The sequence below is a fragment of the Patagioenas fasciata genome, chromosome 4 (assembly GCF_037038585.1).
Source record: "Patagioenas fasciata isolate bPatFas1 chromosome 4, bPatFas1.hap1, whole genome shotgun sequence".
NCBI classification, from domain to species: Eukaryota; Metazoa; Chordata; class Aves; order Columbiformes; family Columbidae; genus Patagioenas; species Patagioenas fasciata.
In genome coordinates, this window is record NC_092523.1 from 16,918,477 (window position 1) to 16,933,454 (window position 14,978).

The following is a 14,978-nucleotide window of genomic DNA, read 5'->3' on the forward strand; positions in this document are numbered from 1 at the left end:
CAGCTCCTGCTGCCTTGGCTACAGAAGGAAGCCGGCTGATGGCTATATTGCTGCCTTTAACCGGAATGTCGAGTTCAAATCATATCTGCAGGCAAATTTCAGACCGACAATCAGTCCTGTCACCAGGATTGTACTTGACAGCATCAACTCAAATACCTTCCTGTTTTCATCTGGTGTGCCAAGCCCAAAAATGTGCTGTCCAATGCTGCACTTTAGGTTTCACTGCCACACTTCTCAGTAAATCAAAGGCATCACTTCCCAAGACTCCACAATTCCACTTCTCTGAATTACCTATTTTGAACTGTCAGCATTAAACAAGCGATTCCTGAAGTACCTTGATCCTTAATTTATTTCCAGCACAACAGCAGAAATAAGCATCTGTCAGGACTGGACATAACAGGAACACACCCTTTCTGATATTCAAAGTAGTAAACATACATAGAAACTTATGGACAGCTTTTGTCCAACAAACTGAGCATGCATGGGAAGAAGCAATACCAACATAAAACCTGAGGCTTCCTTGAACACCAAAAATTGTTCTATTAAAAATATACCTGCAACATCATGCTCATATCAGCAACCTAAAATGAGTAAGTAATTCTTGATATAAAAACACAAAAGTAGTAAAACCAACAGAAAGTATAATACATGCAATGTGACTGTTCAGCAAAGTTTACAATAAAACTGCCCCAAACTCACCCTAAAAAAATTACAGCCCAAGGTAGTGTTGCTGCAAACCACATCTGTGTTCTCACAGAGCTGACTCCCTCCCAGACGCTCAACACTTTCTGCAGTCCGGCTGTAAGACAGAAGTGCCTTCAATGAAGAGTGAGGCCGTGGCTGTGCTGACAGCATCACTCCAATCCACAGCAGTGAATGTTTGAAGTAAAGAACCACGTATTAAATACACACTGAGGCTTTGGTCCTTGCTTTTGAGAAATGAGGGTCTAGCATAAAAACTAGCGTGGCCTGCAGCCAGGTACAGCTGGGCAGCACCTTTACAAGAACAGCAACTCCTCTGTGGGCAGCGGTTTTGCTAAATCAGGGTATAAAAGATACTGCAGTGCTAAAAAGGTCTAGCTAGGCTCAGGCTTAGTTGGCATGGCCGATGAAAGATACTCTTCTGCTACAGAAGTAGACACACAAAAATGACAGGTTGGGTGTTTCTGACAGCCTTCAGAGTCTGAGCATCTCATACCACTACATAAAAAAACCAAAACCTTCCTCGAGCTAAAGATGGTCCCGTTGCAGCACTTTCAGTGTGTTCCAGCTCCTTTTGCTACCTGCTTAGTACTCACACAAAAGTATTTTACTTCTGTTGACTCCAAGGAACCAGAGTCCAAATTTCTAAGAAAGAGCAATTGCTCTGAAGAAGTTTCAAGAGCAAATTTACGTAGTAACTGTGAAGATAATTTCTGAAGTCGTGATTACTCAAGACTGACAGAGTTTGTACAACTCCTAGTTTAGAAACTGGGCTACTCCATTGTAAGACAAAACATTGCAGTTTTTCAGGTGTTTCACAGAGTTTGATTACATTTTACTATAATTAAATTGCATTCATCCTTGCTTACTAAATATTCAGAATTGTAGCCCAACAGCTGAGCTGGTGTAGCAGTCACAACTGTGCAAATACTGCCTTTAATAAGCGACCTTAGCAACTACGCTGACCTACAAAAAACAACTTCTAAATGAATCCTTAGAATATAGAAAACTTTGCACAACAACAAAAAAAAGACAAAGTTGAAAAGTTTCAAGCAACTCACTCTATATCAAGAGGCAAGTAAGTTAACAGTGTACTTGTAATTGTAAAACTACTTTGCTTTAGGGGAAATTCTGCTTGTCTGATGAACATCTGAAAGGCTTCAAAAGATTAATTAAATAACTCTATGGAAAACAGAGTTGTTCCTTATTGCTCTCATGAATAATATTAATTATGAATACACACCGTAGTGAGTGTGTGCTTTTGGAATTAATTTGGCAACTATGACTTCAACTGAAATATCACTGATTGCATCAGAACTGCCTGCATTTTTTTTTTTTGGAACAACTCAATTTATTCAATGCTTAACCTCTGATGTTCTTATGTATTTCACTGTTAAGACAGGAGCTTTTCAAGAAAACTTAAAGAACTGTACCTATATAGAGGAGAAATTTGGTGTCGCCATTTTTTGTTCTGTGGTTTGTTCCCCCTCAGCCACATCTACAGTTGTGAGAGGACCACCCAGGGTCAGAGAAGCTGTGACCTTTCATTGAAGATGCACTGCTGGATATTCAAGGAACCCCTACTAGTCACGAACACAAACACGAGAACAATTGGAGAGCTTGGGGCAAGAGAAAACAATGAAATTCCATGCCCAGTTGGGCCCCTACCAGACTTTCAGAGTTTCGGGGGAAGTGTTGCACGTCCAACGGCCTCTGTAACCAGCACCTCCAGTACAGCTTGAAGCAGCACAGTTATACCGACACAGCAGAGATGTAACCACAGAGCCCAGTTCCACTGCTTTAGATGGAGTCAGCACAGCTCCGGTGTAAAAGCAAAGCAAAGGCTCCCAGCCTCAAGACGAGGATGTGGGCCGGGACTTGGACTTGAGAGCAGGTGGCCATTGCCCCATCACTGTGACCGCCACGTGCTCGGGAAAGGATCTGCCTACGCTTACATCGCACTTACATCTGGCTTTGCTGTGTACGTGTGACTAATACAACTATAGTAATCGACTGCATAAATTACAGCTCCCTTAAGACATAGTATTTTTTCATTTACATGAGTTTTGCCTTTGGCATCAATACCTTCCTTCTTCCTACAAGTGGCAATAACCAACTGCTACAGAAATAAATCAGATCTAAAGCCATTGATAACCCAGTTCTTACGCACGCTGGTTCGCCACATTTGCAAGAATCTTGTTTCATCGAAATCAGAATTTAGTACAGTAGATACATTGTAAGTTCACCAACTCTGAATACTAAGAAAGAAATGTCGACGCCATACTTTTCCTTTTTTAAACAAATATTACAAAATTGAATTTTATTGAGTTTCACACAAGATGCACTTATAAAATTGATACAGAATGTCATTCAACAGAAAAAAATGAAAGCAACTGCTAAATAATTCAAAAATAAGACACACCAAATTGACAGATAATCTGAATTTCAATGTGTGAACATCTCCAATTAGTATAAATACATCAAAAATTAAAGAACTTCAGATTTTTCCCCAGCACAAGTCCTCTTCACTCTCATCCCTGAACAGTAACCACAGATTTTGGCTGTCACTCCATCAAGAGATGGGAGAGGCCCAAAGCCTGCAGTGAGAAGCTCCCACCAGCACAGACCCACTGACCTGGACGGCAAAGCTGCCTCATGGCCAAGTCTGCTCAGATACACCGCAACTCCACCCACCTGTCTCCATGTGCTATAGTACTGTAAGCCTGCAAGTTTCAGGGATTAGCATATACATTAAACATTCACATGTTCATAAAGCAAATAGACTTTGGCTTTCTCACTCTGACGAATTAGGAAATTAGCAAAGAGCAAATTTTGTCTTCATTTGTTCAGCACTGAAGTACTTTTATGATAACTTCCCTTGGAAAGTGGCACTGGTGCTTACTTAAATATCTGAAAGGCATTTGAAGTTAATGCTGTGTTTTAACAATAATATATATAAAGAATTTATCATTAACTAAAGGGTCTCTTCTGATACAAGTCTCCAGCCTAAGTTTTGAGCTCAAATTTATTCCATTCTTGGTCCTGAGGATTACAAACCATCTTTCATCAATTCTCCCACAACTGTATCTCACACCAGAAATTAAGATGCATTGTAATTCCTTAATGCTCCTTACACATCTTGTCCGTCTACTTGTCTGAGCTCAATCAATTAAAATGAGAAATTTCGACTTGATTGTTTGAGCCTTTATACGCATGTTCTCAGGCGAGTTAATACACAGATGTCATTCTACCCAGAGTTAAACCCCAAAAGCAGTGCAATGTTCTTTTCCGCTGTGTTAGTGCCATACACACAGTTCTAACACAACAGTTGCTCACTGCAATTCACACTGCGTTTCCTCAAGTGCCCCTTTATTATTTTTTCCTACAACAAAAAATCTTCAGCTTTTAAAGATAATTTTATAAATAATTTGCCTTGCAGGACACACAACATAAGAAATGATTATGCTTCTTATTTGCCCAGTTAAGCAGAACTTTCATTACTGTGATCCTTCCTTTGTGTTTAATATTTAGATAAAATAGTATGCAGTAAGTCTTCCATTTAAAGGCAAAATTTTATTCTGATTACAAGATTTTCAAGGTACATCTTGAAAAGATTTTTGTTGACAAGAATAACTATCTTGACTTACTGTTTTATGTACCAATGCTTTATGTGTTTCTTGATATGAGCACAGGTTTTGAATTCTGCTTGCAGATGTTTAATAAAACAGGTAACTGGAAAGGCAAGCTTCTGGTCAAGTTGTCATACATTTCCAGGATTATCCTTACACTGGAGGAACCTTCATGAAAAGCAATATCTTCTAGAAGAATGGTTTCATAATGCAGAGCAGGATTATGCTTTTTTTTCCAGCCTATTTTCCAGAAAAGTGATACTGCAGCTCTGCCACCAGGCTACAGAATCATGATCCACCACATTTTCCAAGAGGCAAGTTAAAGACCACTTACTTGACCTGGCCAGATACTGAGCCAAGCTACTTGTAGAAAGAAATTAATATTTTTTTTGCCATTAATAATTTAAGTTTTTAAATAAATATTTATGTGCCTTTTTTGGCAACTGTCCATTCTGGTAGCATCTGCTGTCCCAACAGCTCAGTATCCTTAGCACATTGATTTAAAAAACAAAAACAAAACCAAAAACGAAAACAAACTTAGTCAATTCTGTTTCCACAAATAGTAAACCTGTCTATCTCCAACAAGTCTTTCTTTGAAGACCTATGTTTTAATTCTGAACTGTCTTGGCTTATATCTTTTTCTTCTCCATCAGGAGTTGTCAGGAATTGATCAGAATTGCTTGTTACAAGTAAAGATGGCGCACTCTCCTTGTGATGCACAGGTTGATTGGTAACTGATGTAGATCCATTTTCATCTGTGGCAATTCCTGTCGGAACAGAAGACAATTACAAAGATAATAATGAATTTAACATAGACATCCTGAGGCATCTATAACATCCAGATTCATTCAAAGCTGTCCTGAAAAAGTATGCTGCATCCAATCAGCAGAAACAACAGAGGAATGCTACCTTTTAGTTTTACCATAACAGATTTCCTTTTCTAATTTGATAAAAGGATAGAAAATGAATTCTACAGAAGTTCAGATAAGGAGCAAGAGCATAAACACCAGATCTTAGGACATACACTCCATTCTTCTGGTTTATGTACTCATTTTTGTTGGCTTAGGCAAAAAGATTTTTGATAGTTGTGTGAATCACACAAATATTTTCTACTGAAATGAAGAAAAGGAATCTCTGTAGAGGGACCTAGATGTGCCTAATTATATATGTACAATAAACCTGGCTCTCTAGGGATAGCTAATAAATGACTCATGCAGTGCTACACACTTAATAGCACTGGCTCCTAAAGCAGTTCTATTAAAGATGTCTATTTTTATTCCTGTCTCTTACTTCAGTGGAATTGAACACTAGCTCCATTAACCCAAGATATTTGTAACTAATATCCACATATTGTTTCCATGTTTTGTTAAAACATTTAAAGTATTAAAATGCAAGTGGCCAGGAAATAATTTTCCCTATTTACTATCTCCTCATAAAGACTGAGTTATTGTTTCTAAAGCAATCTGAAAAAATCTGAGTAATCTGGAGAGTACTGCAGACCAGCCCAGGAGAACAGTATTTGTCAGAATAGCAGCACTACCCAAATCACTTCAAAACTTTTTTTTCAGTGTAGCATCTCTTCACTATACACCATCTGCCACTTGAAGGTACATGGATTACTCTCCATAGTCTCATGAAAGTCAAAGGTTCTAAACTTGCATCAAGAAAGGCAACAAGTAATGCTAACTGTAGAACTTTGTTGCAAAGGTATTTCCTAACCCAGTAACTTTCACAGAAAGCTGATCAGTCTATAGATGATTATCAGTAATTAGAAATTCCATCCTTTAAGAGTAAGTTTCAAATTTTATCCTTCACAATTTTAAATGGTTTCTGTGCATGAGGTGGAAACTCTTAATAAAATAAACTGATAGAAAGTAGACCAGATTAATTCCCTCACCCTCAACTAGTAAGAGACCAGCTGAAAGACTATTTTGAAAAAAAAGTTGGTAAATGGGGCACAGGGATTAATCAATATTGCAGAGCCAGCACTAATAACGCAGACATACAGCAGCTGGGGAAGGTAAAAATCATTTGTTCACGTAACTGGGTTTCTAGTAAATAGAGAGCTATTAAAAGGTACAAACCTCCCTGAAAAACTGTTAAAATTTGAGCTTTTTCATCAATGGAAATTTAGAATATTCTAAATAAAAATCAGCAAAGCTTTTTGATAGCTTCTTTTTAGTGAAAATCTTTCAATTTGAGGAAATAAGTGTCTCTGCTGACTGACCTGGTAAAATTGCTGCTGCTTCAGCTAAAAATAGTCTTATTTACAGTAATTTTAAGGGTCAATCTAAGTAAGCATAGCTTATTAAGCCTCATAACCAAGTGTAGTACTAGAGTCTTTTATCAAAACATTATCATTATGACAATTATCTAATGAAAGGCAAAAGGCATTCAGACCAATTCATATTACATTCTTTCATGATGAAACAAAAGCAACTCTATGAATTTAAGCTACTTAAAAACAAATGTCCACACCAAGTTTCTGCATGATGTGATTTGACACAGGTGAGATATAGAGATTTATGACTGAAACATTAACAGATTCCTAACTCTACTATTGCTGGCAAGACATCATGACGACTAATAAGCACCTTACACTTCAAGTTGTTCAAGTCTTTGGCAAGAAACCGAGCGAACACAATAAACGCCTCACTGTTCAGTTCTCTAGGGCTCCCATTGAGCTCTTCACAGAGGAAGAGATACAATCCAATTCAGCTGGCTGGAACAATGAAGGTTTCTGTTTCCTTCTACAACATGTCACAGGAATATAATAACGCTCCATTCCAATTATGTATTAACTGCTAATGCTGAGAAAACCACTGCTGCATAGACTGGAAATGTAGTGAGCAGAGACCAGCCGTAATTCCTACTTGGATTTCATAAAGCTTTTCATTCATGTTTTCATGACGTTTTAAAGTAATCATATCTACTGTGTGCCATGTTTTACATCAATTTCCATAAGAAATTCATAGATGGCTTCCTTATTAAACTTCAGCACTGCCAGAGACGATGTGTAAATAGTTACTTATTTGTGTAGTGACATGGCAGAGAGGGCTGGACTGGATGACCTTTGAAGGCCACTTCCAACCCAAACCATTCTATGATTATGATTTTCAAACAAAAGCACGCTGTTACTCTCATGTTTCTATCACCTCCGCATTATCAGGGTGACATCCTAGCAGAGACAAGTATTTATAACTAAAAGATTCATGAACTGAAAGCAATAAATTCTATTATATTTACAGACGTGTTCACAGTTGTGATATGGTACAATAAAGGTCCAGCAACAGGGTTACTGTGCAGCAAACAATGTCATACATCTAGTTTAATATTAAATTTAGTCTGAAAGCAATTTTCATTACAGTTGAAAACAAAACAAGGTAGTTAGTCTTACCTTGGGTAGATTTAAACACGCTTTGCTGTTTGCCAGCTGCTTTCCCTGGGGTGGCAGTAGGGACAGGATTGAATAATTTCTCCTCCATTTTTGCCTCCTTTACATATTGACATGATTTCCCCAGCAATACAATACTGTTAAGGACTTTTAGAGATATTAACCTGGAAAAAAAAAAAAAAAAAAAGATTTGTTGACATATTTGCATTAGCATATTACAATAACTGCATATTGTTCATACTGCAATTATTCATATTAAAATAATTGCATATGGTTACTGCTGTCTTGGAAGGATTAGCTAACAAATTAAATCCCTTCAATAGCAGCATCAAAAGGTAATTTCCTTCTCCTAACAATTTATTTCAGATTCAATACCTTTTTTCATTTTTTTTCCTCTCAGAAGGCACCTAGAGAAAAAACATCAAGTTTTATCACAGTTTAACGGAGGAGCTACAAGGACAGTTAAGCAGCCATTCAATGCATCAGATATTTAAACAGAACTAAAAAGGCCCCTCAACAGTGCAAATCCAAATTAAATGCGCTACAGTTAAAACTGTAGCCTTAAGTGTGCCCTGCCAAGGATCACTAGTGGACTTTGAACCACAAGAAAGCAAATATCTAGCTTCCAAATTATAGACTAATTATAAATATTCCTTTTTCACACCACAAAGGATGGTCCGTAAAACTCAACAAATCCCAAAAGGCAGCACTGCATGGGCAGCACTGCATGACCATCATGTCCAGTTGATGGCAGATTCCTTTTCTATTATCACTAATTTGCAGCACAAACTTCAGCAAGTCATTGAAATCCCTTTTTAAACCTGTCTTCTCATTTGAAGAACAGGAAGGTCTCATCTACCATCAAGTGCTTTTAGATTTACAACTCAAATGAGCTTTGTAAAATCTAAGTTATTCAACATGCAGACCACTGTCCTCTCCAGAGATGAAAGCAGAGGTGAAGCAGGTGAAGGCTCACTACAGAACAAGCAAATAGTGATCTGTTCTCCATACAACAAATGTATATATTCTCTATGCAAATGTAACAAAAGTGAATCTAATGCAGACTCTAAATTCATTCTCCACTCTCTGAAAATCTGTTTATGATGTACATCGCTAACAGACTAAAAAGAAGACTTGAAGTGAACATTCATAGATCCATGGAATAGGTCTAACTGCTTAATCATAAAGCGACCCAAGCACACTTCAGCAGCAGCTATGCTATCTCTCGCTGCATTAATGTAATCAGAATTTGTCAAGCAGAAAAACAAAGTACACTGCACTTTTAAGGGAATTTTATGCAACACATTTACTTGTAGAAGAAATTTAGAGAAACGGAAGAATGAGCAGAGCAGACCACTTACAGTGCTCAGAAGAAACTCACAATTTAGTATCCAAGCAACCACAAAAAAGGTATCATTTTATACAAGTTGAAAGCTGTGATTCTCTACAATTTCATTAGGTTATCGGGACAGATTTTGTTTCTGAGAGTTGAGAAGCTCTCCTGCATTTTTAATGAGTTTTAGAGATGTTTTCCCTACACCTTTTATGTAACATGCTTTTGTTGAGAAAGAATAGGTGTTTACAGCATGATTTGACTCTGATTTAATGAGATCAGAAGTTGAAAAGGCCATAAATCAACACACTACTGTATCAGTTCCAGCTTCTCATGGAAAATTATGCAAGAGTTTCTAGTGAGCGTTCTTTATTCTTTTCAGTCAGTCCACCCCAGGCTCAAATTTCTAACAACAACGTAAGTTTGCAGTTACTCAAAATCATAGAAAAATAAAACTCAGGTTTCATATGCTGGGCAAGACTCTTCAACAATATAACTTACAGTATTACAGTTGTTAAATATCAATACAAACAAATGTGCTCCACATTATAGTTTCAATCCTTTGCCCACTTAACTGTTTCAGATTTTATCAGACTTTTTCTTACATATCTATGCTATACCAATCTGATGAAAGGCTGAAATTTATGTTCAAAACACAAATTACTTGAAAGATGCAAGAGGTGAGTTAGCTCCAAATCTGAGATTATGGCAGAAGTAAAAATCTGTTCTCACTTTTCAATAAGCACAAAATAATAAAACCCTTATTTACTTTTGTCATCCATGCCTTCAAAGAGCAGCATTTAATCCTCTGTTAATCACATTATTTTTTCCTGCCCTACATCCTCCAAGCCACAGAGACTGGGTTGCAGCAGTGGAATGGGAGATGCAGGGAAATATTACATATATTGGGAAAAAGGAAAAACCACTGAGCAGAAGGAAGGTGATGAGTTTGGTACAACCACAGCTTGCATGTGATGATCAGGCATAGTGTTTTCAGTTGTACAGAGCTGGCTTTACAGAGAACATGGGCACTGCACGTGGTACGGTGGGGAAGAAAACAAAGTACAGTGCAGAAGAATTTGGCTAACAATTTAATATTTGGCCTATATGCAACATCTCAAAGTCCTAATTATCCGACACCAGAGATGTGCCTCTATACTGATGTGGACTAGACACATCAGATCAAGTTCTACTTTCTTGGCAGATCAAGGTCAGTTTAGAGATAAGAGTATCCCTATTCATAAAAACTATATAGTAATCCTATTCTTTTCATAAAGGTGTTGTAGAACAGCAGCCTCCTTGCTTCCAGTGTACCTGCTGAACCACTGCCCCAGACCCAGAAGTCTTGTACTTCAAGTCTTGCTGCCTTCAGTTGCAAACACAGCTCGGTAGGGCATCAGAAGAGATCTTCCCACAATATTGTAGGTAGGTTCTCTGTGCTGCAGCAATTTGAATCATTTAATTCTTTATGATCAATTTTGGGAGGACTCCAATATTAAACTGTACTGAGACACGCTGACATAGTTCAGTACACAGCTTTCCTAGAAACTGGTCATCCTCATATATTCTATAGCAACTGCATCAGAACAGGCAAACTAAATTGGAATTAAAATACAATTGAACACATCTCAGAAGAATCTGGTGAGAAGTTAAGGATAACACAAGTATAAACTGACATGATACTGAAAGGATACTTGCAAATTATTGGTTTTGGAAAACAAATTGCCATAGGGCATCATGTTCCTTAACTAAGATCACTTACTGACCCCACCCTTCCCAGAAAGGGGAGCTTTGCATTTACTTTCTTTTCATATGGCAGTTTCCTAATATGAAGAAAACCTTTTGCATTTAGTTACCAGAGAGAAGAATTTATGATCTACTCAGAGCACTTAAACTCTTTTTTTTTTTTTTGGCATATCGAATCTTTCATTCTTCTCACAGAAAGTTTCAATCCTTAGAATTAAATTTCCCCTTTTATGCAGAGATATGGTGCTTGTCTGTCAAACACTTTCAATCATGTTTCCATTAGTTATTCTCATCACAGATGTTATTGAGGGTTATAATCCCCCAATGCAGCTACAGTATTTAGGGACCAACCTGCACTCTCAATTTCAGTTTATGAGCCTAAGTGTTCTACATTTATGTTCTCCTGAACACAATCTGTGTTTACATTTATATCTAGAAGTTTAACAGAAGACTTTTTCACATATCTGGTCAAATAGTGGCAAATACTTTTCAGTTGTGTCCATTTACTTACCCGCAGTAGAACAGCACAACACAAACATAAGCTAAGACTCCTTGCACTTTTATCGAGCTTGTTACGACTCTGATGAGCTGTTTTAAGGATAAAAGTTAAACAGTGCAAACATATAGCATACAGTTATTAATAGAATATTTTAATAGACATTTCTCATTTGGTAAATTCAAGACAGAAGTAGAAACATTTACATTAATAAAAAATTACTCTAATGTTCCCGTTAGTAGTGCTAACTATTGGTTTGAAGAAGTATTATGTCAAGAGATGCTGATGCAGTAAAGCAGAATCAGTGTTTTACACTATGCTCGTATTTTGAATACAAAATTGCTTTGTGCACTAGGCATATGAATCCCAAGTTATAGTAGCAAATAATCCTGAAATCTTAGTTTTACTTCAGTATTTCAGTTAGGATTCCAAGTTTGCAAAACACTTCAATTTGTTTTAAACTCATTAGTATCCAGGATATCACATCAGAACACAATTAAGGATTTCAATTGAATTCTAACTGGATGTAATTTACTTAGTTATACAAGAATTATGATTATGATCATAGTTCTGATTTTGATTTGGGTTTGTTTGGCTTAGTTTTGTTTTTTTAAATTCCGGATAAAAACTAAGCAAAGCCTGTCAACACTGTTTTTCCCCATCTCTATGGGAGAACATTACATTTTAAAGTTAATTCCTATTGATATTCTTCCAGGAAAATTATGAATTAGCATCTTCGCTGGCAAAGTAAGGTCACATTCCCAGTATTAAAGTAACTACTGCTTGTCTACATGTGTGTATGGGGAAAGTCAGCAGCTATTTACAGAAAACATTCTGCAACAGCTAATTCAGAACAGACAGCATGTGGACATCATTCTAATAATGAAGTGATTCATTTATAGCACCATGTCCATGTAACAGGGTTATTCCAGAATCATGTATTCTACAACAGCTCAGAAGCTCAGTGCCCCATATAAAAGAAAACTTTGTCATTAAGCATACCATTACAGGGACAAGCACAAGGACTCCTATGAAACCTAAAAAAACCTCGTACACTACTGCTAACCTTCTGGCAACCAGCTGCTTTGACTATTCCGAATGAATGAACAGGATAATTGCCAAAAGGAATAAACATTTCATAAGCACAGATGTAGTTTAATTCCACTGCCATAGTTCAAGTGTGCATGAATTCTATAAAATTAATATATATTCCGTTTTCTACGAAAGGCTGATAAACAGTAACATCTGTGAAGTCATAATTAGTATGTGATATAGGCTATCCTGGATACTAACTCAACCTCGCTGCATCATTTCAGTTACTTAAGGTGATCATTTAATCCTCACAACATCAAAATGAGCTAGCTGTCTCACAGGGAGATATCCTCAACGTGAGATCTTACCGACAGAAAACTGATAGGAAAAATGCAACTTACTAAAACAGCCAGTGGAAGAGGAATGAAACCCATTCTTCTGGAAACCGAATCACTATAATCTGTATATGCCTAGAAAAAACAAAACAAAACAAAAACCAAACAAACATGAAGAATAATAAACTATTTATGCAAAGGAATGAGCTTATTTTAAGTTGGCAAACCCTCCAGATAAGAATCATTTCCTGCTAACAAACACTATATTGGTATGAAGTTCCTCTATTCAGATTTTGAAATTCAAATGCAGATAGTTGTACTCTCAGACTAAAATATAATGCTACCACGACCGGCAAGATTAGCTTCAGTGCTCTAAATCAAGAGCAACTGGAGTACAATACAAATCTCTAAATCGAGAGCAATTAGGACACTGAATTCAAATGCACTATGATATTTCATCTGTCCATTATTTCTAGCTCAGAGACCTTTTTGTACTAATTCAACTTTGATCCACAAATACCGTACAGGAAAACCCGTAACAGGGACAAAAGAAAAATTATCCATCACAATAGCAATTTTAAATAATCCACAAACATCTATAATTAGCCTCAAGATAAATGCATGAAAATAATGTTGAAAATATGCTTACATTTTAACTCTCAAAACATTACTTTGCCTGACAGCTTTCATGCAATTTTGAATGTCATGCCAAAGTCAGTGCCTATATGATGCTACCTCATTTTCCACAGAAAGGAAAAGTAATGGAGCTTTCAGAATTAATAAATAGTTATTTTTTAAATCAACAAATTATTAATACTTAATTATTTGTAATTGAAGATGTATAACTTCTTTATGAGGTATAACTACTGCATTCCTAGCAATAATTATACATGCCGAAGACACCAACAAATTATAATAGAGTTCATTTAGCAGTGAGTGCACTCACTAATAGTTAACAGACTCACCCAGGAAAGGTGAGCTGCAAACAATCTTCCAAATACAGTACTAATAAAAGCCACAAGCAGTCTGTTCTGTAAATACCCATGCCACAATGGTAACATCCATATAAACATCCCTATATATCTGTGCATGTTGTCTGTGAAGAAGTAATACAAATTCCTAATGAATACTCTATTTTAACCCCACACAGTTAAAATACAATGAAAAATAATTTAAAGTTATCTCAAGAACATCTTGTTAAGCTTACTTAGTTCCAATATATCTCAAAAATGTCAAAGTTGTTACAATCATCCCCTGACTCTATGCGTATTTGGAAGAGACTTTTCAACAATAAATTAAATAAAGTTCAAACTGACCTGAACAACTGGATACAAATAAGAACAGAAATCACAAGGAAATATTCCTATTATCTCTTACTAAAAAAAAGAGTAGAATTTCAGTGCTGTAGGAGTGTAACAGTTTGTATGTATTTCTTTAAGTATTTGTTCAAATATATCCCCCCCCAATTATGTTAGTTAATACAAGAGAATGACTTTATTTTCAGGCTTACATTTTTCTGTCGACTGCTAACAAGGTCAAATGCAAGACTGGCTCTGTATTCACTGTAGACCTGGAAAAAATCCAGCACGTTGGATGTATAATCAATTTTTTAATCATACTTTATGGAAGCAACAGAGAAATTAATAAAGTATTTCTGTAAAAATATTATAAACATTTATGTACAAGCTGAAGGAGTCAAAGCCATTTTTTTCAAAGTCTAATTCCACCCTTCAACAAATGAGCCTGTATTTCTGTGATAAAGTAACTTGTGTATATATACAACAAACAACACTACGCCAGGAATTGAATGTAACTTTATGAAGTATTCACTGAATTTGAGGATCATCAGAAACACAAAGTAAGAGAAATCACGTTTACTCTTTTCCTACAGTTCATAATTTATTTTAGCTACATGAAAGGCAGCACTGGGATCAAATTAAACAAATAAGAGAGCTTACTTATATATTAAACAAGTAGTCCCATGAAAAAAGCAAATTCTATCAGAAGGTGAAGGAAGCTTCTCTTTCTCTTTAAAACAGTTCTGCCTAGTAAGACAGAAAAGCATATGCTTTCAGGATAAGTGGCAGGGCAATTTGCACTGCAGGTGCTCGAAACTTCTGAAAAAGCCTGACCTAGCAAGCATAAATCTTTAGAACTTTAAGCAAAAAAAATACAAAATTTTTTAAATAAACCTTGCAACTTTGTCACTTATTACCCCCATCCTCCAGCTGTTTTGGCACACTGAAGCATGCTACATTTTTGGCTATCATGACTTCAGTATTGCTCTTTTCCAGTCTCTCTATGAAAGTAG

The 14,978-nt window shown here is 36.5% G+C and overlaps 1 protein-coding gene across 7 annotated transcripts in view; it reads right to left on the bottom strand.

The window, feature by feature from the left end:
* Positions 1-2,986: 2,986 nt before the first annotated feature.
* Positions 2,987-14,978, bottom strand: part of TAPT1 (transmembrane anterior posterior transformation 1) — a 47,215-nt gene continuing 35,223 nt past the window's right edge. For all 7 annotated transcript variants that reach the window (XM_065836997.2, XM_065836998.2, XM_071807331.1 and 4 more), the window contains 5 exons: positions 14,178-14,237; positions 12,734-12,802; positions 11,316-11,392; positions 7,729-7,889; positions 2,987-5,098 (listed from right to left, as the gene is read on the bottom strand). In XM_065836997.2, the coding sequence (XP_065693069.2) occupies positions 4,869-5,098; positions 7,729-7,889; positions 11,316-11,392; positions 12,734-12,802; positions 14,178-14,237 (597 nt within the window). In that variant the 3' untranslated portion in view covers positions 2,987-4,868. The remainder of the gene's footprint in view (positions 5,099-7,728; positions 7,890-11,315; positions 11,393-12,733; positions 12,803-14,177; positions 14,238-14,978) is intronic.